Raw genomic sequence first — 27,618 nt, 5'->3', positions numbered from 1 at the left:
CTGATATAGAGTGATGGAGATGTTCAGTTTTGTCAGAAGGTTCATCATCTTCAAAACGAGAACAAAACTCCCAACTTTTTCAGGTGAAGTTAGGTAACAAGCATTTTCCTCTGCCAGTTGTAGCTACATATTAGCTTTATTTATTTATTAGTGTACTTGTAATCTTCTATTACCTTTGGCATTTCACCTGTGTTAAACTGAATTTAAAAAAACCCCAACTCTTAAGGCCACAGAAGAAACGTACCTTAGCTATGAAGTTTCTGAACCAAAAACATTGTACCATGGGTTGGTAGTCTTAGAAACCAACCAAACAGGGATCTTTATGTGTCAGAAGCATTCAGCACTTTAGGTGCTTGGTGGCTATTGTTAAGGGGCGAATGTTGCCCACGTTTGAATCTTGGCAAGTGGGATTTCTCTCTAAATGCATTTGGCAACATCTGTGCTCTTAAGGAAATCCAGAGCCTGCTTTCAGGAGGAAGGATGGCCTGAAGAAAGCACTCTGCAGTCTGTCACACCAAGTAAGTCAGCATTCCCTTACGAGCTTTTTTCATTGAGTGTCAGTATGAAACAAATCCAAAGGGGGAGCAAATTAAGACAAAATTATGTCAAGAAGATTCTTTCGGCATTGGGCTTTATAGCTCAGCCTGCAAATATGTACTTGCAGGATTAGTATTTCTTCAAGCAATTCTATCACTACAGCCATGGAGAAAGGTATTTTTGTGACAGATATGCAGTAAACATTTTTATTAGCACTTTCACTGTTCTTGAAGGCAAAGTCTCCATTTACTGTTTAGTTGGCAAGTCAATCGATTTTGTACCGACCTGTTGTGGTGAAGTCTTCTAGAGTTGCCAGTTAGTTCCCCATATTTATCCTCTTCTGATTCCTCCAGCACAGTATCTGAACTGTGTACCATATCAGACGTGTAGTGTGACATACACCGTTGCTGTGACTTCCCTAAATCTTGAGATGAAGCACCGTTGATATCTGTACAGCTATATTTTTGTTACTTTTTAGATTGCTGAACCTTTAAAATTAGATAGAAATGCACTTGTTGCTGACCGATTCCTGTTAGTTGGGTCAGTGTTGTTAGTAAAACAGCTTACCAGATCAACTCCTGTCTTAAGTAATGTTGTGTTTTCCCTCTCTCCTTCAGTCTGATGTTTTTCCATCACTGTGGCTATATGGAAACTGTATTAAAAATCTGCTCAGTATTTTGTTCTACTTGGGGGGCATTCCTCCTCCTCTCAATCTGATCTTCTTGCTCTGAAGCTTTTGGAGAGGTGTGATCTGGTAACACACCATGCACTGAGAATATGGGACCCCTAGGTGTTATTCTGAATGTACTTCAGATTTTGAGGTAGTACCGTAGCAATGACTACTGTCTTAAAAAGAGAATTCAGTACTGACTGTGGACCAGGGTGCACGGAAGGTCACAACAGGCTTTCCTGTTTTTCTGTGGAGCTTTACTGCTTGCATCGAGAATGTTGCACTGCATAGCACCCTTCACGTACAGGACGCGCTTTCCAGAGCAGTGATCCTCTCTCCTGCAGCCTTTGCAGAACATACTCCTCTAACTTGCAATTCTTCTTGCAAGACTGGGGAAGTGTCATCTGCTCTTGCCAGAGTAATCATTTTATGGCTTCATTAGGGTGAAGGGCCATAAGCAGGATCCAAGGAATCCTAGCAGGGCAGTCGTGTGATGTTCTACAGTAAGACAGGCAAGATTGTCCCATTGGTGTCGGTCTTTTTGAAAAATGTCAGATAGTGGGTCTGTTCTTGTTAGCATTAATATCCTCTGATGCAGTGTTGTGGTAAGACTGAAGTTTGTATCAAGAATCTTTGTAAAGAGACTTAAAGGTAAGTTTGATTGTAGTTGTTCATTTTATTCTGGTCAGTGCTTGGCAATGAATTAGCAATCTCTTTGTTGGATGTCTCTTGCGATTGCTTTGTTGTGTGTGCATGTCCCTGAACCATCAGAGATGAATCAACTAATCCATTTCAACAGCAAGGAAGACAATTGTAGACAATGTTGAAAGTGCAGTGTTCAAAGGCATGCATTGCAAATTGAAGATCCTTGGAACGATCATAAAACTACTCTGGGTGCTCTGGGAGGCAGGACGACTGCTCTGGGCAGCGGGAGGGAAAGAAACAATAACAAATTCTCTCATTTACTGGTAAAGAGATGCCAAGAACTTCAGGATGACCAGAGTGTAAGTGAAGTTGTACCTTACTGAACGGGAAGTTTTATTTTGCTAGAGTATTGTATGGCAAGTCAGCTTCTGTTTGTTTTGGTTTTTGTAATTACACCAATGGATTAGAAGAATTGTTTCTGATTTCCCCCAAGTCATTGTTTTTTCACTGTTAGTGGTTCCTTATTTATGTCTGATTAACTTCCATAGGAGCAGCGGCTCATAACTGTGACATAATCAGCAGTCTGGTACCCTGGCATACCAGTTTGTATCCCATGGAGTTGCTGTTAGGAAGAATAGACCTTGGGTATCTTTCTTGCTAATCATTCCTGAGATTTGTGGCAAAATCTCCAGTCTTCACTGCTAAGATTAGCTGACCAGCGAGGGCTGTTCACTTTTTGATTCCCCTCCTTGTAGCTAAGAAGCCAGTGCTGTGGAAGATGCACTTGCTTTCAACCATTTTTTGATCTGTGCTTGATTATCTTTAAATGCCGCCATATTACATTCACATTTCTGCTGTTCTTTAACATCTGAGGCTAGAAAATAAATCATGCAGAGGGTTTGTTCTACTTTAATGTAGGACATGAAGTAAAGTAGGGCTGATTTAATTATTTTAATACCCTGTAGTAGTTCTTTGTGCGTGACAGAATCTAAAGAAAGACGAAACGTTTAGGTGTTGATGAGAAACTGGTGCAGTCCACCTGGGATAGGGATTGATTTTGTGTTTTGGGACCTGATGTACCCGTCCAGTTTTTTTCACTGGTGTCTGTTCCTGATCAAAAGACAAATCGCTACTTACCACGATGCTATTTCTGGTGGGGTTGGTTGGGTTTTTTTCTTCTTTCTCCCTGGATTAGCCGCAATTTTTCCTTGTTCCTTTTTGATCGAAAGCCTTTAATGAACTGTGATGATTTGAGGAAGTACTCTCTCCCCATCTGTTGTATGCCAGGCGTTTAAGTAGAAGGGGCCTTTGTGTTTTAGTCAGTCCTCCGTCACACTGACTGAACATGAAAGGCATACTTGCTGGATAGTGAGTAGCTCTCATGCCTTAGGATGTACGTGCTTTTTGATTTTCTTTATTGCTTTTCTTTTGCTTTGTGCTCTTGCTCTCTCATGTTACCTCTTCCATGTCTTTTTCATCTTTCATTTAGCTTGCATACCACCCAGTATACCCAGGATGATGAAATTCGTTTCCGGTCCCATAGTGTTCCTCTTACCAATACACTAACATGTCTCTGGAAGATCAGAGAAATATGTTTTTCATTCCATGTCCATCATAAGTTTATTGAGAAACTGTTGTTCTTCTGTCTTAATGTTTTTTTTATATTACTTTACTAAAGATCTTTGGAGGGTGTGATCTTATAAAAGTGAGAGTCAGTTCTCAAACAAAAAGGTTTGCCCCAAAGGCAATTTATGGCTTAAAGTTACAGGCTTGATTTTATTTCAGGTTTCATAGTTTGTGACTGTTGATGGAAGTGAAGAGGGACTGTGCTGGGCAAAAGCTTTAGGGCACACCTCCGTGTTCACTGTTGCTGGATGCCTGGGCAGGTAGGCATCTGCTACATGTCTTAGACTTGATCCTATAGCCATTGCTTATCTAAGAACTTTCTTTAATGCAACATTGAAAAAAATTTGAAAATTTGTCAAAGAGGAGAACATACTAGACGGTATGGTGAACCCAATCTTTGTCTGAAATTTTGCTTGTTAGGAGCAAGGCAGTCAATTTCACCATTTGGTGAAAATTTGAGGACCTCCAACCTCTGTAGTCATTAGTAGGCAGGAGATGTTTAAAATTGCACTTTGCATCTGTCCTTGTGCTTTATCTAATCCTCTTGTTGGTGCTATATACTCCACTTCTTACTCTCCAACAGAGTCTCTGGGATTTTCCCTCAGTAAGAGATTATTATTTTAAACTGTGTTGATCTTCTCTTGCTTACTACCTTTTTTTTTTCCACAGCAGACTTTTTTTTTTTTTAACATCTGCAGTGAAATCCATGTATCATGTCATGGACTCAAAGATTCAGTGATCTGAAATTTGAATTAAATGAACATCCCATTATATCATTTGTAAATGTAAAGCTTTTTCCTGAGAAGTCCTCCTCTTTCCTGCTCTGCCTGCACAAATGAAAACAAAGTCTTTTTTAGTTATGAGATGATTTAAAACTTCTTGGTTAGCCAAACATGTTATTTAGTTCAACTACTTAAAACATAATTGAGTCCGTTTCAAGAATATGCGTGTGAAGTTTAGGCCTTCAGCTGCTTACTAAGAGTGAAGTTATAGACCAGGCTTGTACAGTGTTTATATTGGAAACTCCACTAAAGCTTACTGTAGAAATCTGGCCAGGCACCATTATAATTGTTAAATATTTTTGTTGCCAGAATAACACATTTCAGTATTACATCTAGAGAGAGAAAAATACGTGGGTTTAGGGTGCTGTAGGCTTTATATACATGGTATATTGTTCCAGGTGATGACTGAGTATTTCTTGCATATTTCTTTTCTTGCACTATGAGATCCTGGGTATGAAAAGCTGATTTTATTAGAAATAATACATTGAACTTTACTAATTTGATAAATAAGACAAATGTGCCTCCTAATGACTCCCTTTCTTGTTTGTGTTTAAAACAATGCAGGTAATAAAGCATAAAGACAGATCCTCTCTAGGGAAGGCATTCTTTCCACTTGAGAGATGCAAATTTCAAATTGATAATATGTGGTAAAAACTCATGTTGCCAGTTTTTCTACCCAAGGCAAGACAGGACAGGCCAAGAACTGAAGTATTTCAAGACCACATTTCTTATAGTAGTAAATAATACATTTAAAAAGTATATTCAGCCTGTATTTACTAGTGCTTTCTCTTAAACTCCCTTTAATATATTTGGGGTTGCTTTTTTCTGCTAATTTTAAATGATGAACTGATTATTTTCTAGTTAGGATTTTAATTTTTACTGCTGATAAGATGAACTAGCTTTCAAAGTCTGCTTTTAAGAACTTTGAAAGTTTAAGGGTCTGTATAGTAGCTAAGCATTATTGGTTACATTTCTGTTCCAAGATGTTCAGTTAGAGCTGCTGGCATGACCCGTGCATTTATGCAACTGCTGTTACTCTGAGCAAGGTCTGTCCTCCGTTTTCTCTCCTCTCTGTTTCTGCGGTACGTATCATCCTTGCTTTGACCAGGGACACATCCCCCAGGAGCTGCCTGGCAGGGACTTTGCTCAGGTACAAACACACCTCGGTGCCCCAGAGTTGGTGCCGAGTTTTACATCTGGTTCAGGAGCCAGCTACGAGTTGACCCTAGGAGTGCAATAATTAAGGGCCAAGATAGGCACCACTATAAACAGCGTTTGCGTTGGAAACTTCTCAGGATCCATGACTGCTGTATGTCTGCCAGATAGCTTTATAACTGCTTACAGTTTTTGTTGTCAAAATACCATAATCTAGCCTGATGTTCAGTGCGTTGACACTCCTGGCAGCTAGACCTTCAGCATGTTAGTGGATGTTGCCATTTTGTTTAGATTTAATATGACGCAGTTAAATCATGATTATCGTGGTAATTGTCAGTCACTTTTTTTTAAGCTAGTAGATTCATTCATTTATAAAAGAGGAAAAAATCATTCGGGAGAGGCAGTTTTATAAAAGTTATGTGGAAAAAATACTAATAGTGGCCTGGCTTGCCCAACAGGTGGTTTGGATGTGGATATTGTGAGCATGGGCCAAGTGGTGGCACTGGGGATGGCAGCCAGTGCTCGCGTGTGGTACCACCACGGGATTTATTACTACTGCTTTGGTAAACCTTATGTGATGATAAATGGTGAGTGCTTGCATTGCCTTTCTTGCGTGGCTGCCCAGCACAAGGCAGTGCCACGGTGAGGCTAACCCGGGGAGGGTGAAATTCGGTTTTCCTCCTGCAGAGCGTGGGTAGGGGCTTGACGACTTCTCCGTGGGTGTGCACGGTGGTGGCAGTAGGTCCTGATGTGGGGAGAGGGCTGGCGTAGCTGCGCTGGGGGGTGCGGAGGCCGGGCTCCTGGGGTGCACGAGCCGGCAGGCTGCTGGGAGGTTGGGAATGGGAAACGAACTGCGGCTGTTTGTTTCTGCTGTGCTCAGGGAAACAGCCCTCTGCTTACATTCCTTGCAAATTAATAGGCTCGGGCCAGAGAATACACCTGACTTGGATGACCCGTTTCTCCTCCCAGAGTAAACACTCCTTCCTGGCCCAAATAGTGGGTAACTGCTTGCACCAAAGGGACCAACTATGTTCAGTGCTGTTGGTGCACAGCTGAACCTGGTTAGGAACAGCAAGTAAAGGGTTCTTGGTGCTTTCCCTGACAGTTCTGCTCTGAGCTGTTGGGAGTAGAAACTGTTAACAACATTTAAATGGTAGCGTTTGTTCTTTTCTAACGGACCTAAGTGGTCAAAGATGTTGAAGGTAAAGTTTAGAGAAGTGCCTGAGTTCAAAAGCCGGCTTTGTAATTCTGAAAATATTATGAAGAATCTTAGTCTAATGTACACAGATACCTAGGTATCTGTTTAATTTAAAGGAGTATACATTTGCTTAAGAGCTGGTGTGGTGTGTTTTGTTTATGTAAATTGTCACAAATGGTCTTTATGTGAAAAATGCTTTCAGTGAAATACTACACAAACCCAATTCCATAGGTAGAGGTCTCAGCCCTGCCATTGGGGACCACGAGAGCACAAGAGCAAGCACCTTCCTGGAAGAGCCCATTGCACAAACCTGGCAGTGTTTGCAACAACCTGTGGAAATTGGTGTTAAAATCTTTACTAAAACTACTTTGCTTAAATTAGGTTTTCATTTTAAATCTTCCTTGTGCTCTCGTCATTTTTTACGTGAGACCTCATAATTATCCCACAAAGGTATGTTCAATACAGACTGTTTTCCTTCTCAATTAAAGTTTCAAACAGTTACTGGGAAATCATGTGGAATCATCTGATTCACAGACAGCTTTCAAAAGAGTGTTCAGAGCTGTTTGAAATAGTATTTCCTGCTACTTAAGCATCATATAAAACTTTCAGTGTTACTCTTGTAAAATAATATAGGAAATAAAAAAGGTAAATATGAAATAACTTCTTTAGAGTCTTCAGTGCCACAATACAGCTGAGCTGTACAAAACTGTGCGGAGAGTGTCTTCTCAGTCTCCCATGACTGAGAATGAACCACTGTCTAATTCTCATTAGAGAGATGTCCACAGTCAAATTGCCTACCTGACCCGAATCTTTGAATTATGCCTGGTGTATTTTGCTTTTCTGAAACCACATCCTTATGGCATCTGATTAGAGAATGGCTGGTAGCTCGTGAAATGCTGCCATATTTTATTAATGTAGTATTTGACAGCTGTTAACTAGTGAAACTAGAGATTGGTGCTCGCTTGACTAAAAGGTATGCACCTGATACCAGTCACAGAGAACCCAATTAACCTCTAGGCTATATAGATTGAATTAGCAAACTGGCAAGTAGACTGGGCTACTGGAAATTATCTGCAATTAAACTTTCAGACGAAGCTGGTTGATTATTTTGCTTGCTGAGATGGTCTTTCGCTATTGTTTATGGGACTTATCCACGTAAAAGAATACTTATATCCACATTACTACTCCTGGTTTCTTCTTGGGGATGGTTAATGTTCATGTCTGCATTCTCGCCACTGAACTGGTAATAGTTTGTGGGTTTTGTGGGGCATGTGCATACACCTTGCTCTTGTTGGGGAATAGCCACAGCAAACACTGGTACACACCTCTTAACTTGCTCCTACCCCACCCCTCCCACAGCCCTGTTCTCTATCTATTAATTAGTGGGAGCAAATAATGCTCTTGGGATTGATTCTTCATTGAGCATCTGTGCAGTAATTGATAGAAGATACTTTCCAGGGGGTATTCTGGGCACAATTGTCTGCTAGTTGAAAGAATATTCATTATTAAAAGAATGAAAATCTGTTAAAGTGAACTTCAGCAGTTATATGAAACTAAACCAACTGTTGTATTTTATGGTAGCGTTGCCTGCCCTCAGTAAACTGCATGATGTGATGTTGCTGGTATTTCTTGTCTGTGGTATTCTAACTATGCTAGCTGTACTTTGGAGAAATTGTGGGGGTTTTGCTGTTTAATGAACTGTGATGTTATTCATCTTTATCAAAAGACAGTCAACAGGACATGCTGTTGTGCTTTTGTGACTTTATGTAATGAAAAGTAAGTTAATCAAATTCAGTAAGCCAATTTTATATATGAGATAAAAACATTGATGCAGTAGTATAATGAACTCTTTTAAAAACAAATATTTGATAGTGTTTCTATGGTGAGATTTTTCTGTTTATTGGGAAAGTTGGGTTTTTTGGCTTTTGTTTGTTTGGTTGTTTTGGGTTTTTTCCCCCTAAATGAAGATGAATTATGCACTTATTTGGTCTGGTGAATTATTTATCTGATGTTACTTGTACTTTTCTCTTTCAGGAAATCCATGACTTATTTAAAGATTATGAAATCAAGTATTGTTATGTGGACAGAAATAAAAGAACAGGTAAGAACTTAAAACCTTCCAGTGTCATACATTTCAATTCTGTAATTAAACTAGTGAGGAACATCATCTGCCATATATGATGTCATCAGGTTCTCTGCTGTCACATAGCTTGATTGTCCCTCAGTGCCTTTTTTGGCTGCATAGTTTGTCACCTTCTACTGAAGCCTGTGGAGAGTTGGAAACTTTACTGATGTCAGCCAGAAGTAGATTGGTCCACTATGGTATCTCTCAGGTGTATTCCCTTAGCAAGTGTCTCTTTGGGATAAAGCTAACCTTGACTTTCTGATTTCCTTTGAAAAAACTAGGCTGAGGCCTCTCTTAGGACAAACCACATGTGCCTATGACATGATCAGAGGAAAATGTACCTAGCTCCAGATGCATTTGTGTCAGGTAATATAAGCCAGAAGCAATTTATTAAAGGAATACTTAAGTCTTTGAAGGAAACGTTGTCCTGAATTAAATCCTGAATTATTTAAGTGTAATCTCCCATTTACAAATTAATTCTCTAAATAGGGGGTTCACAGATTTTTAGTGCTCATGAGGTACAGAAATGGACAAGTATTTCTCTACATGTTCCTCTCCTTCCAAATCACCATGGGTCCCATAGCCTGGGCTATCTCCTGAGGCAACCTTGGTTTCCGGGACAAAGTCTTAATGCGGTAGCTGTGGTAGATTTCTGTCAGGATTTTGTGACGATAATGGTGTTTTCTTGACACCTGCCTCTAAGGAGCAAAAATTTGTGCTTTACTGTCCCATTATCTTGCGAATTTGATTTCTGAATATGGAATAAGGCCAGCTTGTGTGTGAGGTGCTATAGTCTGCTATCTAACAATAGCCTGAATGTCTGTTTTCAGTGTGAAGGGAAATGTTTGAAAATACTTGGATAGAGTAAGAGGATGAATTTTTTCATTTAATCTAGATCTTCTCAAATATAACCAGTTTTTTACTGTGCATGTATTTGTGTTGTTTTTAGAGTGTATACATATGTGTGTCTTTGTGTGTACATAGATATATATATATATATATAAAAAACTTTGCCTATTCATGTGAATTTTTGTATGTTTTACTGCATACCTCTGCAATTTTTCATGACTGGAATACACTGTAGGTGGCTTATTTTTTCTTGGCTTCTCATTTGGATAGATTAAATTACTTGTATCTCCAGATTCATGAAGGCTTTAAAACTGTGTTCGGAGGCCCTAATGTCACAGAATCTTAACACATTGCTATACAATCAACAAAGTTCTTGAGCATCTAAGCTCTTCCTGCTCATGTTCTTTATATTGCAGATAATTTTGGTGTTACTAGTTTTGCTGTGCAAAAGCAAACATTCTGCTAGTGGTTTTGACTGTGTCTCTGGGTGTTTATGTGTATTTATTCTGTCTTGTCCAATAAGGACTGACAGAACAGAACAGTCATCCAGCCAAAAGATGGACATACGTATTATAGTGTGAACTGTTTGTGTAAGGAACTCCATTTATATTGAGGGTTTTTTTGTGTGTTTTTTGTTGGATTGTTTTTATTTTTTTTGTTAGATAGATTTAATGACTTTTTAGTTTAAAGGACATAATTGGAACTTCGTAGAGCTCTGTAGATGTTTCCACTTAGATCTTCTAAAATTCTCCTGAGTTTTCACTTGATTACAAAAACTAATTTCAGATTAATGATAAACTCAGGGAAGTAGCCCTAAACAACTTCAAAACATGGGGAAAAAACATTTTTATCTTAAAAAAGCTAACAGTATTATTAAACTTCAATGTCTTCTATCTGTATCTTCTATTTAACTATTCTTAGAATACCAAATAGTATCCTGTTAGAGAAATATGTGACGCTGTGTCAGAATACTGGGGAGCAAAAAAATGTAGATTACCCAGGCACATTTTAATCTACTTGAGAACCAGGTTGCAGATTTCCATGCCACCTCATATTCATCTGATCACTGATATATCTCTTCAGTTATGACGGATTGTAAAACCCGCTGCAAAGGCATTGTTTGTACGTTAGTACAAACTAATTGCTTGCAGGATGCATAACATTCAATTTGACTAGAACAGCAAAACTGAGATCTCAAATATTACGTGTATGTCACCAAGATTATACTTGCTTCTTTTTCTTGGCATAATAAAGATAGTCACAAACCAGAACTTGCTTTAAAACACCCTGTGGATGTTTATGTTTTAATTAGAAATCCTTGTTTACACTGTTGTAACTGATGATTATTAACGCATGAAAGAAAATCTTGGCAGTTTCTAGCTGGCTCTAGGACCGTGAGGTGGTAAAGATATGGTGGGTGGTACGGTGCTCCCTTGGTTGACAGCTGTATGAACCTTCAGATACGTGTGGTATGATAACGGGGTGCGGATACAATGAGCGTTGCAACCCTCTCATTGTCCAAGGCTGCATATTGCTTCCAGCTGCTTTAGGAGCCATGACGTGTTACAGAGGTGGTGGGTGTTCCGACATTGCCTTTGTCCACGGCTGCTGAGCACTTTGAGTTGCTATGGAACCTGGATAGCCTGCAGATATGGTGGGCGGTGCAGGTCTCCCATTGCGGTGACGTGACCATACCATTCACCGTGGCTGGTGCCAGGACGCCCAGCTGTTTGTGGGACCATGACAAGTTACAGAGATAGGGTGGGTGGTGAGGCTTTACCTTAGTCCACGAGTGTGCGCATCTCCTGGCGGTCCACAGGACGAGGATAGGGTAGAGATTGGGTGGGTGTTGCGGAGCTCCCTGTGTCCATGACTGCGACCACCTTTGAGCAGGCTGTGGGACCTGGATGGGATAGAGATAAGGTGGGTCGTGGGTTTTTCCAAATTGCCCACGAGGGCGGGCACCTTCTGGCTGTTCTTAGGATGGGTTTGAGATACAGATAGGGTGGGTGTTGCGGAGCTCCCTTTGTCCATGGCTGCGAGCAGCTTTGATCTGGCTGTGGGACCTGGATGGGGTAGAGATAAGGTGGGTGGTGGGTTTCTCCCTAAGCCCACGATTGTGAACAACTTCTGGCTGTCTGCAGTACGGGGACAAGATACAGATACGGTGGGTGTTGCGGAGCTCCCTTTGTCCATGACTGCGAGCAGCTTTGATCTGACTGTGGGACCTGGATGGGGTAGAGATAAGGTGGGTCGTGGGTTTTTCCCATTGCCCACGAGGGCGGGCACCTTCTGGCTGTTCTTAGGATGGGGACGAGATGCAGATAGGGTGGGTGTTGCGGAGCTCCCTTTGTCCATGGCTGCGAGCAGCTTTGATCTGGCTGTGGGACCTGGATAGGGTAGAGATAAGGTGGGTGGTGGGTTTCTCCCTAAGCCCACGATTGTGAACAACTTCTGGCTGTCTGCAGTATGGGGACAAGATACAGATATGGTGGGTGTTGCGGAGCTCCCTTTCTCCATGGCTGCAAGCAGCTTTGATGTGGCTGTGGGACCTGGTTGGGGTAGAGATAAGGAGGTTGGTGTGGCTCTGCTTTTGCACCTTCTGATTGTTCTTAGGATGGGGACAAGATACAGATACGGTGGGTGTTGCGGAGCTCCCTTTGTCCATGGCTGCGAGCAGCTTTGATCTGACTGTGGGACCTGGATAGGGTAGAGATAGGGTGGGTGGTGGGGTTCTCCCATTGCCCACGAGGGCGGGCACCTTCTGGCTGTTCTTAGGATGGGTTTGAGATACAGATACGGTGGGTGTTGCGGAGCTCCCTTTGCCCATGGCTGCGAGCAGCTTTGATGTGGCTGTGGGACCTGGATAGGGTAGAGATAGGGTGGGTGGTGGGGTTGTCCCATTGCCCACGAGGACGGGCACATTCTGATTGTTCTTAGGATGGGGACGAGATACAGATACGGTGGGTGTTGCGGAGCTCCCTTTGTCCATGGCTGCGAGCAGCTTTGATGTGGCTGTGGGACCTGGATAGGGTAGAGGTAGGGTGGGTGGTGGGGTTCTCCCTTTGCCCACAAGGGTGGGCACCTTCTGATTGTTCTTAGGATGGGGACGAGATACAGATACGGTGGGTGTTGCGGAGCTCCCTTTGTCCATGGCTGCGAGCAGCTTTGATGTGGCTGTGGGACCTGGATGGGGTAGAGATAAGGTGGCTGGTGCAGGTCTCCCTTTACCCATGACTGTGGGCACCTTCTGGCTGTTCTTAGGATGGGGATGAGATACAGATACGGTGGGTGTTGGGGTGCTCCCTTTGTCCATGGCTGCGAGCAGCTTTGATCTGCCTGTGGGACCTGTATGGAGTAGAGGTAAGGTGGGTGGTGGGGTTCTTCCTTTGCCCACAAGGGTGGGCACCTTCTGGCTGTTCTTAGGATGAGGACAAGATACAGATACGGTGCGTGTTGCGGAGCTCCCTTTGCCCATGGCTGCGACCACCTTTGAGCAGGCTGTGGGACCTGGATGGGATAGAGATAGCGTGGGTGGTACACGTCTCCCTTTGCCCAGAAGGGTGGACACCTTCTGGGTGTTTGTAGAATGAGGACGGGCTACTGATAGGGTGATTTTTTCAGAGCCTGTAATTCTTTGTTAGCCCGTCTCATCATCTGCTAATGTTCTCTGGTGCGGCCCCTTCTTACCGTTACGCAGCCATCTGTCTCGCCAACGCCTTTGTGATGTGGACCGCCACGTGTAGTCTGCTGGCGGTGACGTGACCATACCATTCACCGTGGCTGGTGCCAGGACGCCCAGCTGTTTGTGGGACCATGACAAGTTACAGAGATAGGGTGGGTGGTGAGGCTTTGCCTTAGTCCACGAGTGTGCGCATCTCCTGGCGGTCCACAGGACGAGGATAGGGTAGAGATTGGGTGGGTGTTGCGGAGCTCCCGGTGTCCATGACTGCGAGCAGCTTTGATCTGGCTGTGGGACCTGGATGGGGTAGAGATAAGGTGGGTCGTGGGTTTTTCCCATTGCCCACGAGGGCGGGCACCTTCTGGCTGTTCTTAGGATGGGTTTGAGATACAGATAGGGTGGGTGTTGCGGAGCTCCCTTTGTCCATGGCTGCGAGCAGCTTTGATCTGGCTGTGGGACCTGGATGGGGTAGAGATAAGGTGGGTGGTGGGTTTCTCCCTAAGCCCACGATTGTGAACAACTTCTGGCTGTCTGCAGTATGGGGACAAGATACAGATACGGTGGGTGTTGCGGAGCTCCCTTTGTCCATGGCTGCAAGCAGCTTTGATGTGGCTGTGGGACCTGGTTGGGGTAGAGATAAGGAGGTTGGTGTGGCTGTGCTTTTGCACCTTCTGATTGTTCTTAGGATGGGTTTGAGATACAGATAGGGTGGGTGTTGCGGAGCTCCCTTTGTCCATGGCTGCGAGCAGCTTTGATGTGGCTGTGGGACCTGGATAGGGTAGAGATAGGGTGGGTGGTGGGGTTCTCCCTTTGCCCACAAGGGTGGGCACCTTCTGATTGTTCTTAGGATGGGGACGAGATACAGATACGGTGGGTTTTGCGGAGCTCCCTTTGTCCATGGCTGCGAGCAGCTTTGATGTGGCTGTGGGACCTGGATAGGGTAGAGATAGGGTGGGTGGTGGGGTTCTCCCTTTGCCCACAAGGGTGGGCACCTTCTGATTGTTCTTAGGATGGGGATGAGATACAGATACGGTGGGTGTTGGGGTGCTCCCTTTGTCCATGGCTGCGAGCAGCTTTGATGTGGCTGTGGGACCTGGATGGGGTAGAGATAAGGTGGGTGGAGCGGCTCTCCCTTTGCACCTTCTGGTTGTTCTTAGGATGAGGACAAGATACAGATACGGTGCGTGTTGCGGAGCTCCCTTTGTCCATGACTGCGAGCACCTTTGATCTGGCTGTGGGACCTGGATGGGATAGAGATAGCGTGGGTGGTACACGTCTCCCTTTGCCCAGAAGGGTGGACACCTTCTGGGTGTTTGTAGAATGAGGACGGGCTACTGATAGGGTGATTTTTTCAGAGCCTGTAATTCTTTGTTAGCCCGTCTCATCATCTGCTAATGTTCTCTGGTGCGGCCCCTTCTTACCGTTACGCAGCCATCTGTCTCACCAACGCCTTTGTGATGTGGACCGCCACGTGTAGTCTGCTGGCGGTGACGTGACCATACCATTCACTGTGGCTGGTGCCAGGACGCCCAACTGTTTGTGGGACCATGACAAGTTACAGAGATAGGGTGGGTGGTGAGGCTTTGCCTTAGTCTACGAGTGTGTGCATCTCCTGGCGGTCCACAGGACGAGGATAGGGTAGAGATTGGGTGGGTGTTGCGGAGCTCCCTGTGTCCATGACTGCGAGCAGCTTTGATCTGGCTGTGGGACCTGGATGGGGTAGAGATAAGGTGGGTCGTGGGTTTTTCCCATTGCCCACGAGGGCGGGCACCTTCTGGCTGTTCTTAGGATGGGTTTGAGATACAGATACGGTGGGTGTTGCGGAGCTCCCTTTGTCCATGGCTGTGAGCAGCTTTGATCTGGCTGTGGGACCTGGTTGGGGTAGAGATAAGGAGGTTGGTGTGGCTCTGCCTTTGCACCTTCTGGTTGTTCTTAGGATGGGGACAAGATACAGATACGGTGGGTGTTGCGGAGCTCCCTTTGTCCATGGCTGCGAGCAGCTTTGATGTGGCTGTGGGACCTGGATAGGGTAGAGATAGGGTGGGTGGTGGGGTTCTCCCTTTGCCCACAAGGGTGGGCACCTTCTGATTGTTCTTAGGATGGGGACGAGATGCAGATACGGTGGGTGTTGCGGAGCTCCCTTTGTCCATGGCTGCGAGCAGCTTTGATGTGGCTGTGGGACCTGGATGGGGTAGAGATAAGGTGGCTGGTGCAGGTCTCCCTTTACCCATGACTGTGGGCACCTTCTGGCTGTTCTTAGGATGGGGATGAGATACAGATACGGTGGGTGTTGGGGTGCTCCCTTTGTCCATGGCTGCGAGCAGCTTTGATCTGGCTGCGTGACCTGGATGGGGTAGAGATAAGGTGGGTGGAGCGGCTCTCCCTTTGCACCTTCTGGTTGTTCTTAGGATGGGGACAAGATACAGATATGGTGCATGTTGCGGATCTCCGTTTGTCCATGACTGCGAGCACCTTTGATCTGGCTGTGGGACCTGGATGGGATAGAGATAGCGTGGGTGGTACACGTCTCCCTTTGCCCAGAAGGGTGGACACCTTCTGGGTGTTTGTAGAATGAGGACGGGCTACTGATAGGGTGATTTTTTCAGAGCCTGTAATTCTTTGTTAGCCCGTCTCATCATCTGCTAATGTTCTCTGGTGCGGCCCCTTCTTACCGTTACGCAGCCATCTGTCTCACCAAAGCCTTTCTGATGTGGACCACCACGTGTAGTCTGCTGGCGGTGACGTGACCATACCATTCACTGTGGCTGGTGCCAGGATGCCCAGCTGTTTGTGGGACCATGACAAGTTACAGAGATAGGGTGGGTGGTGAGGCTTTGCCTTAGTCCACGAGTGTGCGCATCTCCTGGCGGTCCGTAGGACGAGGATAGGGTAGAGATTGGGTGGGTGTTGCGGAGCTCCCTGTGTCCATGGCTGCGAGCAGCTTTGATCTGGCTGTGGGACCTGGATGGGGTAGAGATAAGGTGGCTGGTGCAGGTCTCCCTTTACTCATGACTCTGGGCACCTTCTGGCTGTTCTTAGGATGGGGGTGAGATACAGATACGGTGGGTGTTGGGGTGCTCCCTTTGTCCATGACTGCTAGCAGCTTTGATCTGCTTGTGGGACCTGTATGGAGTAGAGGTAAGGTGGGTGGTGGGGTTGTCCCATTGCCCACGAGGACGGGCACATTCTGGCTGTTCTTAGGATGGGGACAAGATACAGATACGGTGGGTGTAGTGGAGCTCCCTTTGTCCATGGCTGCAAGCAGCTTTGATCTGGCTGTGGGACCTGGATGGGGTAGAGTTTAGGTGGGTGTTGTGGCTCTCCCTTTACCCACGCTTGTAGGCACCTTCTGGCTGTTCTTAGGATGGGGACAAGATACAGATAGGGTGGGTGTTGCGGAGCTCCCTTTGTCCATGACTGCGAGCAGCTTTGATCTGGCTGTGGGACCTGGATGGAGTAGAGGTAAGGTGGGTGATGAGGTTCTCCCATTGCCCACAAGGGCGGGCACCTTCTGGCTGTTCTTAGGATGGGGATGAGATACAGATACGGTGGGTGTTGCGGAGCTCCCTTTGTCCATGACTGCGAGCAGTTTTGATCTGGCTGTGGGACCTGGATGGGGTAGAGATAAAGTGGCTGTTGGGGTTCTCCCTATGTCCACGGTTGTGAACACCTTCTGGCTGTCTGCAGGATGGGGGCAAGATACATATACGGTGGGTGTTGCGGAGCTCCCTTTGTTCATGGCTGCGAGCAGCTTTGATCTGCCTGTGGGACCTGTATGCAGTAGAGGTTAGGTGAGTCGTGGGGTTCTCTCTTAGCCCACGATTGTGGGCACCTTGTGCTTTTTTGTAGGTTGGGGACGAGATACAGATACGGTGGCTGTAGCGGAGCTCCCTTTGTCCATGGCTGCGAGCAGCTTTCTCCTGACTGTGGGATCTGTGTGGGGTAGGGATAAGGTGGCTGTTGGGGTTCTCTCATTGCCCACAAGGGCAGGCACCTTCTGGCTGTTCTTAGGATGGGGACAAGATACAGATACGGTGGGTGTGCGGAGCTCCCTTTGTCCATGACTGCGAGCAGCTTTGATCTGGCTGTGGGACCTGGATGGAGTAGAGGTAAGGTGGGTGATGAGGTTCTCCCATTGCCCACGAGGGCGGGCACCTTCTGGCTGTTCTTAGGATGGGGATGAGATACAGATACGGTGGGTGTTGCGGAGCTCCCTTTGTCCGTGACTGCGAGCAGTTTTGATCTGGCTGTGGGACCTGGATGGGGTAGAGATAAAGTGGCTGTTGGGGTTCTCCCTATGTCCACGGTTGTGAACACCTTCTGGCTGTCTGCAGGATGGGGGCAAGATACATATACGGTGGGTGTTGCGGAGCTCCCTTTGTTCATGGCTGCGAGCAGCTTTGATCTGCCTGTGGGACCTGTATGCAGTAGAGGTTAGGTAGGTCGTGGGGTTCTCTCTTAGCCCACGATTGTGGGCACCTTGTGCTTTTTTGTAGGTTGGGGACGAGATACAGATACGGTGGCTGTAGCGGAGCTCCCTTTGTCCATGGCTGCGAGCAGCTTTCTCCTGACTGTGGGATCTGTGTGGGGTAGGGATAAGGTGGCTGTTGGGGTTCTCTCATTGCCCACAAGGGCAGGCACCTTCTGGCTGTTCTTAGGATGGGGACGAGATACAGATACGGTGGGTGTTGCGGAGCTCCTTTTGTCTATGGCTGCCAGCCGCTTTGATCTGGCTGTGGGACCTGGATGGGGTAGAGATAAGATGGGTGGTGGGGTTTCCCTTTGTCTACGATTGTGGGTACCTTGTAGCTCTTCGTAGGATGGGGATGAGATACAGATACGGTGGGTGTTGCGGAGCTCCCTTTGTCCATGGCTGCGAGCAGCTTTGATGTGGCTGTGGGACCTGGATGGGGTAGAGATAAAGTGGCTGTTGGGGTTCTCCCTTTGCCCACAAGGGTGGGCACCTTCTGATTGTTCTTAGGATGGGGACGAGATACAGATACGGTGGGTGTTGCAGAGCTCCCTTTGTCCATGGCTGCGAGCAGCTTTGATGTGGCTGTGGGACCTGGATGGGGTAGAGATAAGGTGGCTGGTGCAGGTCTCCCTTTACCCATGACTGTGGGCACCTTCTGGCTGTTCTTAGGATGGGGATGAGATACAGATACGGTGGGTGTTGGGGTGCTCCCTTTGTCCATGGCTGCGAGCAGCTTTGATCTGGCTGCGTGACCTGGATGGGGTAGAGATAAGGTGGGTGGAGCGGCTCTCCCTTTGTACCTTCTGGTTGTTCTTAGGATGGGGACAAGATACAGATATGGTGCATGTTGCGGATCTCCGTTTGTCCATGACTGCGAGCACCTTTGATCTGGCTGTGGGACCTGGATGGGATAGAGATAGCGTGGGTGGTACACGTCTCCCTTTGCCCAGAAGGGTGGACACCTTCTGGGTGTTTGTAGAATGAGGACGGGCTACTGATAGGGTGATTTTTTCAGAGCCTGTAATTCTTTGTTAGCCCGTCTCATCATCTGCTAATGTTCTCTGGTGCGGCCCCTTCTTACCGTTACGCAGCCATCTGTCTCACCAAAGCCTTTCTGATGTGGACCACCACGTGTAGTCTGCTGGCGGTGACGTGACCATACCATTCACTGTGGCTGGTGCCAGGATGCCCAGCTGTTTGTGGGACCATGACAAGTTACAGAGATAGGGTGGGTGGTGAGGCTTTGCCTTAGTCCACGAGTGTGCGCATCTCCTGGCGGTCCGTAGGACGAGGATAGGGTAGAGATTGGGTGGGTGTTGCGGAGCTCCCTGTGTCCATGGCTGCGAGCAGCTTTGATCTGGCTGTGGGACCTGGATGGGGTAGAGATAAGGTGGCTGGTGCAGGTCTCCCTTTACTCATGACTCTGGGCACCTTCTGGCTGTTCTTAGGATGGGGGTGAGATACAGATACGGTGGGTGTTGGGGTGCTCCCTTTGTCCATGACTGCTAGCAGCTTTGATCTGCTTGTGGGACCTGTATGGAGTAGAGGTAAGGTGGGTGGTGGGGTTGTCCCATTGCCCACGAGGACGGGCACATTCTGGCTGTTCTTAGGATGGGGACAAGATACAGATACGGTGGGTGTAGTGGAGCTCCCTTTGTCCATGGCTGCAAGCAGCTTTGATCTGGCTGTGGGACCTGGATGGGGTAGAGTTTAGGTGGGTGTTGTGGCTCTCCCTTTACCCACGCTTGTAGGCACCTTCTGGCTGTTCTTAGGATGGGGACAAGATACAGATAGGGTGGGTGTTGCGGAGCTCCCTTTGTCCATGACTGCGAGCAGCTTTGATCTGGCTGTGGGACCTGGATGGAGTAGAGGTAAGGTGGGTGATGAGGTTCTCCCATTGCCCACGAGGGCGGGCACCTTCTGGCTGTTCTTAGGATGGGGATGAGATACAGATACGGTGGGTGTTGCGGAGCTCCCTTTGTCCATGACTGCGAGCAGTTTTGATCTGGCTGTGGGACCTGGATGGGGTAGAGATAAAGTGGCTGTTGGGGTTCTCCCTATGTCCACGGTTGTGAACACCTTCTGGCTGTCTGCAGGATGGGGGCAAGATACATATACGGTGGGTGTTGCGGAGCTCCCTTTGTTCATGGCTGCGAGCAGCTTTGATCTGCCTGTGGGACCTGTATGCAGTAGAGGTTAGGTAGGTCGTGGGGTTCTCTCTTAGCCCACGATTGTGGGCACCTTGTGCTTTTTTGTAGGTTGGGGACGAGATACAGATACGGTGGCTGTAGCGGAGCTCCCTTTGTCCATGGCTGCGAGCAGCTTTCTCCTGGCTGTGGGATCTGTGTGGGGTAGGGATAAGGTGGCTGTTGGGGTTCTCTCATTGCCCACAAGGGCAGGCACCTTCTGGCTGTTCTTAGGATGGGGACGAGATACAGATACGGTGGGTGTTGCGGAGCTCCTTTTGTCTATGGCTGCCAGCCGCTTTGATCTGGCTGTGGGACCTGGATGGGGTAGAGATAAGATGGGTGGTGGGGTTTCCCTTTGTCTACGATTGTGGGTACCTTGTAGCTCTTCGTAGGATGGGGATGAGATACAGATACGGTGGGTGTTGCGGAGCTCCCTTTGTCCATGACTGCGAGCAGTTTTGATCTGGCTGTGGGACCTGGATGGGGTAGAGATAAAGTGGCTGTTGGGGTTCTCCCTATGTCCACGGTTGTGAACACCTTCTGGCTGTCTGCAGGATGGGGGCAAGATACATATACGGTGGGTGTTGCGGAGCTCCCTTTGTTCATGGCTGCGAGCAGCTTTGATCTGCCTGTGGGACCTGGATGCAGTAGAGGTTAGGTGAGTCGTGGGGTTCTCTCTTAGCCCACGATTGTGGGCACCTTGTGCTTTTTTGTAGGTTGGGGATGAGATACAGATACGGTGGCTGTAGCGGAGCTCCCTTTGTCCATGGCTGCGAGCAGCTTTCTCCTGGCTGTGGGATCTGTGTGGGGTAGGGATAAGGTGGCTGTTGGGGTTCTCTCATTGCCCACAAGGGCAGGCACCTTCTGGCTGTTCTTAGGATGGGGACGAGATACAGATACGGTGGGTGTTGCGGAGCTCCTTTTGTCTATGGCTGCCAGCCGCTTTGATCTGGCTGTGGGACCTGGATGGGGTAGAGATAAGATGGGTGGTGGGGTTTCCCTTTGTCTACGATTGTGGGTACCTTGTAGCTCTTCGTAGGATGGGGATGAGATACAGATACGGTGGGTGTTGCGGAGCTCCCTTTGTCCATGACTGCGAGCAGTTTTGATGTGGCTGTGGGACCTGGATGGGGTAGAGATAAAGTGGCTGTTGGGGTTCTCCCTATGTCCACGGTTGTGAACACCTTCTGGCTGTCTGCAGGATGGGGGCAAGATACATATACGGTGGGTGTTGCGGAGCTCCCTTTGTTCATGGCTGCGAGCAGCTTTGATCTGCCTGTGGGACCTGTATGCAGTAGAGGTTAGGTAGGTCGTGGGGTTCTCTCTTAGCCCACGATTGTGGGCACCTTGTGCTTTTTTGTAGGTTGGGGACGAGATACAGATACGGTGGCTGTAGCGGAGCTCCCTTTGTCCATGGCTGCGAGCAGCTTTCTCCTGGCTGTGGGATCTGTGTGGGGTAGGGATAAGGTGGCTGTTGGGGTTCTCTCATTGCCCACAAGGGCAGGCACCTTCTGGCTGTTCTTAGGATGGGGACGAGATACAGATACGGTGGGTGTTGCGGAGCTCCTTTTGTCTATGGCTGCCAGCCGCTTTGATCTGGCTGTGGGACCTGGATGGGGTAGAGATAAGATGGGTGGTGGGGTTTCCCTTTGTCTACACTTGTGGGTGCCTTGTAGCTCTTCGTAGGATGGGGACGAGATACAGGTACGGTGGGTGTTGCGGAGTTCCCTTTGTCCATGACTGCGAGCAGCTTTGATGTGGCTGTGGGACCGGGATGGGGTAGAGCTAGGGTGAGTGGTACAGATCTCCTTTTTTCCATGAGTGTGGGCACCCTCTGTGTCTCTGTAGAATGAAGACAGGCCATTTATAACGGTGAATGTTTCAGAGCCTGTAATTCTTTTTTAGCCCGTCTCTTGATCTACTAGTGTTCCTTCGTGCGGCACCTTTTTACCATTTTGCGGCCATCTGTCTCACCAATATCTTTTTTTATGTTGACCACCTCATGTAGTCTGCTGGCTGTGACGTGACCATAACATTCACTGTGGCTGATGCTAGGATCTCTGTTTTGGGCCCAGCCCTCAGCCCCCAAGTGGACAATTTTGTGGCGTTCCCTTTGCTTGTGGTTTTGGAAAGCTCCCTGCAAGACTGGGATGGGTAGAGGCCAGGGGTGTCCTTACCTGTTCTGTAGTGTGCTGAGAGCTCTCCGTCCGACTGACGAGGTGCGGGAGGACAGGGGCCGTCGTCTTGTTGCGTCCCTTTCCAGGGTTCTGGCTGTAATTCTCAGGAGAAGCAGCCAAAGAGAAGTCACCCTCCATTGCTGTGGGGAGCCCCAGGTTCCTTGCCTTCCACTGGGTGCCTGCTCCTCTGAGTCGTCCCTCATCTGCCCCCTCGCCTGCCAGTCTGGCTTGGCGCAGCCCTTCTCATACCCTTCTGGGGCTCGTCGTGTTACCAGTGCCTTTGCTCCTGGTGGTCCACATCACAGTCTGCTGGCTGTGATGTGATGTGATGGCTGTGACATCACCGGGGCTGGTGCCTGGAGTTCGTGCTGCATCCATGTGATCCTGCTTTTCCAGCTGTCAAATGAGAAGGCACAGTTCAATAAACGATGAAATGAAATGGAAAAGAAGAATTGTTGTTGCTGGGGAAGGAAAGGAGAAGGCTGTAGGATGAATGTAAAGAGCAGCAGCTCAGCCAAGATTAGAAGAGAATTAAAAGCAGCAGGTGGTACTCACGGCCCTGTTTTGAAGATTTGGGTGGTACTTGCTGCTGAGATTTGTGGGTTTGAGGGTTATTCTGGAAGAAAGATGCTTGTTGAGTTTTCTGAATGTGATGGTTCACACTGTTGGCATTGAATACATGGCCCAGTGGCCAGCTGTGCATCGACGAGATGAGTGGCTTGCAGTGCTGAGAGTATCTCTGCCTGGAGTGCGATAATTGAATTTGTTTTTCTCTGAAAAGAACGCAAGATGAGATTCTCCATGGCTGTGTGTTCCCTCCAGTTGTCTGTGGGACCATGACATGTTACAGAGGTAGGGTGGGTGGTGAGGCCCTGCATTTGCCCACGAGTGTGCGCATCTCCTGGTGGTCCGTAGAACAAGGATATGGTAGAGATACAGTGGGTGTTGTGGAGCTCCCTGTGTCCAAGGCTGCGAGCAGCATTGATCTGGCTGTGGGACCTGGATGGGGTAGAGATAAGGTGGCTGGTGCGGCTATCCCATTGCCTATGAGGGTGGGCACCTTGTAGCTTTTCGTAGGATGGGGACGGGATACAGATACGGTGGCTGTTGCGGAGCTCCCTTTGTCCATGACTGTGAGCGGCTTTGACCTGTCTGTGGGACCTGTATGGAGTAGAGGTAAGGTGGGTCGTGGCGTTCTCCCATTGCCCGCGAGGGTGGGCACCTTCTGGCTGTTTGTCGGATGGGGATGAGATACAGATAGGGTGGGTGTTGCGGAGCTGTCTTTGTCCATGGCTGCAAGGAGCTTTGATCTGGCTGTGGTACCTGTGTGGGGTAGAGATAAGGTGGGTGGTGGGATTCTCCCTTTGCCCACGAGGATGGGCACCTTCTGGCTGTGTGAAGGATGAGTATGTCCTACAGGTACATCTGTGTGTTAGAGCTTGTAAGCCTTTGCTTTCCCGTCTCGTTTTCTGCCAGTCTCATGTGGTGTAGTGCCTTTTATATCTTTCTGCTGCCATCCATGTCGCCAATACCTTTCTTGATGTGGCCCACTATGAGTAATCTGCTGCCTTTTACGTGGCCATAACATTCACCGTGGCCTGTGCCAGGATCTCCGTTTTGGGCCCGGCCCGTGGCCCCCAAGGGGACAATTTTGTGGTCTTCCCTTTGCCTGTGGCTTTGGGAAGCTCCCTGCAGGACTGGGATGGGTAGAGGCCAGGGGTGTCCTTACCTGTTCTGTAGTGTGCTGAGAGCTCTCCGTCTGACTGACGAGGTGCGGGAGGACAGGGGCCGTCGTCTTGTTGCGTCCCTTTCCAGGGTTCTGGCTGTAATTCTCAGGAGAAGCAGCCAAAGAGAAGTCACCCTCCATTGCTGTGGGGAGCCCCAGGTTCCTTGCCTTCCACTGGGTGCCTGCTCCTCTGAGTCGTCCCTCATCTGCCCCCTCGCCTGCCAGTCTGGCTTGGCGCAGCCCTTCTCATACCCTTCTGGGGCTCGTCGTGTTACCAGTGCCTTTGCTCCTGGTGGTCCACATCACAGTCTGCTGGCTGTGATGTGATGTGATGGCTGTGACATCACCGGGGCTGGTGCCTGGAGTTCGTGCTGCATCCATGTGATCCTGCTTTTCCAGCTGTCAAATGAGAAGGCACAGTTCAATAAACGATGAAATGAAATGGAAAAGAAGAATTGTTGTTGCTGGGGAAGGAAAGGAGAAGGCTGTAGGATGAATGTAAAGAGCAGCAGCTCAGCCAAGATTAGAAGAGAATTAAAAGCAGCAGGTGGTACTCACGGCCCTGTTTTGAAGATTTGGGTGGTACTTGCTGCTGAGATTTGTGGGTTTGAGGGTTATTCTGGAAGAAAGATGCTTGTTGAGTTTTCTGAATGTGATGGTTCACACTGTTGGCATTGAATACATGGCCCAGTGGCCAGTCGTGCATCCTTGATTGGGTGGCAGTGCTGAGGGTATCTGCATAGAGTGCAAGAATTGCATTTGTCTTTCTCTGAAATGAAATAAATTTTTTACCCAGGCCTGCTTTCGCTGTGCACTTCAGTTTGTCATTGGAAGGAAACACATGTATTAGGTTTCATCTGCTTGGTTCACTGCAGACTGTTACATCCTCTTTAATTCACAGGGTACAAGCCAAGCGGTGCCAGGTGAATCACAGGAGTTTCCCTCTGAACATCAGGATACACTTTTTCAGTGTGAGGGTCTCCACACACTGTTACAGGTTGCCCAGAAACGTTGTGGAGTCTCCATTTTTGGAGATACTAAGAACACATCTGGACATGGCCCTGCGTAACTAGCTATGGGTGGCCCTGTTTGAGCAGGGCATTGTACAAGATGACCTCCAGAGGTTCTTTCCAACTTCATCCTCATGCTCACAGTCTGTGATTCTGTGATTGTGAAATGCTTTATGAATGAAAACCCCAAAAATATATAGAAGCCCTGCTGTGAGAATTTATGGATGCTGTCATCAAAGAAATTCCGTAGGATCAGTAATTTGTTGACTTCGGCATAAAATTTAATTGTTTGCTCTTTCCCAAATATAAACTTTTTTTGTGTTACAGGTAGTGAGGTTGTGTGTACTTGTGTTTCTGTAGTCACTCCTTTAGTTAAATACTCATCCAGTTGATAATGTCAGATTTTAAAATATATATAATACAGCATATCCCTACCTATTGCATCTTCAGGGTAAATCCCAAATTTTTATTTTTCCTTTGACACACACTAGTGGGTTTTAGGGGAGGAAGAGGTATAGTAATTATCTCTGTAGCTGGAGAGAAGCAGTTGTAGGTGACTTAACTTGTTTTGGTCTTACAGCATTCGTTACTCTGTTAAATGGAGAGCAGGCTCAAAACGCGATTCGGAAATTTCACCAGTATTCTCTTCGGGGAAAAGAAATATCCGTGCAACTCCAACCAACAGATGCTTTGCTTTGCATTACTAATTTGCCCATTTCATTTACGTTAGAAGAGTTTGAAGAACTTGTGCGTTCATATGGCAATGTCGAGAGGTGTTTTTTGGTCTATAACGAAGTTACTGGCCATTCAAAGGGCTATGGTTTTGTGGAATATATGAAGAAGGACTCTGCTGCAAAGGCGAGACTGGAACTTCTGGGGAAACAGTTAGACGAGAGCACTCTCTTTGCACAGTGGATGGATGTGAACCAGCTGACGACAAATCTTATTCACTCCAAGTGCCTTTGCGTAGATAAATTTCAAAAAGACTACAGTGATTCAAAAGAACTGATCCAAGCTTTCTCACTAAAGTATAAACCTGTTTTCTGCCAGGTATGTTGAATTTGTATCTTTTGGAAGATTACGGTCGTGATTTAAGTAGCTCTGTATTTGCACCTTCACTACTTGCTCTATTACCCTTTTATTTCTAGTTTAAGTAGTGAATAGTTATGCATCTGCATTGCAGTATACGATGTGGTACAGATGCTTTATTGGTATGGGTTTGCAGTGATTGGTCGATGTCATCTGGGAATTTGGCAGGAGACCACTCTTGTGAAGCACCAATAAAATGTTTATAACACATACCCTCCTCATGTATTTTATTGAAAATAATTTTAGAAATATTTTAGAAAGCTTTTAAAGTAAACATTGATGATGGTTTTATTGCTCAGTGAAGAAAGCCAGAGTGTCTGAATACCACAAGTGCAACAGTTTGGATGATCAAGAATGAATATATATATATATATATAATATATAATTTCTTTAAGAAACTTTTGCAAATATCTCATATGTTTTTTCCCAAACTGGAGAAGATACAGGCTTGGGATCTCATTGTTGGCTGGGCTTGCCAGTGATAGAAGTGGTAGATCTTTTGGAAACCTTGCTGGTATAGAAGAGTTAGATCCTTACTAGCCTTTGCAAGTGTAAAGGTTTCCTTCTCATCATCATGGCTTGTGAGATACTAGACCACAAATAAAATGTTGCTCGTAGAAGTGGTGCACACCAGCGTACCATAAACAGGCAGTAGATAGAAAGCTTGCTTTATAGTTACACAGTTGGGGGTGATTTCATTGTTTGGTTTGTTTGGTTTTTTTTTTTCCTAAGTATCTTGGACGGCTTCTCAGGGATTAGCTTCAGGGATAAGTAACCAGAGATTCTCAGCATCTAAGACCAGGAGGTCCATCAGGCTGTCTAGTCTGACCACCTGCAGGCCATCACATTTTCCCTAGTGCTCTTTTCAAGCCCCAGTACTTAATAGTTGGCTAAAGTACATCCTTATACTTGCTTGATCCAAATATACCAGGAGAAGCATAAATTGGAAGTAACTCTCCAGAAACTGACTGCCTCTCCCTTGTTATTTTGCACTTGTGTCTGTTTTCTTCAGTTGAATGTATCTGGCTTCAGCTTCACCTCACTGATGACTCGATTGAGGAGCCTTTGCTCCCCACTATTTTCTTCCTGTAAGAAGGTATTAAATGCTGTAATCAAGTTACTTGCTGAATCTTTGTTTAATTAGCTAACCAGATTGATCTTTTTAAAGTCTTTTACTTGAGGGCTTTTTTCCAGCTGTCAGATAATCTGGAGGCTGTTAGCAGCCTCCGCAACAATTTTTCAACACCCTTTAAAAATTCTGAGGTTCAAAGAATAACAGCCTTCTTTGATAAAGAGTTTTCACTAAACAGTATTGCACTGTGCAGTTAGAGGCACTTAAAAATTGACTTTTACCTTCCTTCTTAGTTCGTAATGATACATGTGTCACACCGGGTGTAGGTGAGGAGGGTCTGTTTTTGTAGGCGTTGTATCAGTAAATGGCACTAAATACATGTTTCTGTAAAATACAGGAAATAAACAGTATGCTTTTGAATTAGGAAATAGGCAGCCAGTCAAAATTATATCCAAGAAAACATTTTTGGCACGTTTCTCATATTACCTATCACTTGTATAAACACACTGTGTAATAGACTAATAGGTAGATCGTAGAAGTATGATAATAGAAGAAAAACAGGTTTACTTATGATAACTTCCGATTTATTCTCAGTGACTTTCAGAGAATAAA

General features: G+C 46.7%; 1 protein-coding gene across 5 annotated transcripts in view; it reads left to right on the top strand.

Annotated features, from left to right (window-relative positions):
• The window catches only part of RAVER2 (ribonucleoprotein, PTB binding 2), a 50,829-nt gene that overhangs the window by 2,535 nt on the left and 20,676 nt on the right, over positions 1-27,618 (top strand). For all 5 annotated transcript variants that reach the window (XM_069788509.1, XM_069788508.1, XM_069788510.1 and 2 more), the window contains exons 2-3: positions 8,648-8,714; positions 25,426-25,895. In XM_069788509.1, coding sequence (XP_069644610.1) covers positions 8,648-8,714; positions 25,426-25,895 — 537 coding nt within the window. The remainder of the gene's footprint in view (positions 1-8,647; positions 8,715-25,425; positions 25,896-27,618) is intronic.

This window comes from Haliaeetus albicilla, chromosome 8 (assembly GCF_947461875.1).
Source record: "Haliaeetus albicilla chromosome 8, bHalAlb1.1, whole genome shotgun sequence".
NCBI lineage: Eukaryota > Metazoa > Chordata > Aves > Accipitriformes > Accipitridae > Haliaeetus > Haliaeetus albicilla.
Note: the sequence above shows the minus strand (reverse complement) of the source record. Positions and strands in the feature narration are given on the sequence as shown.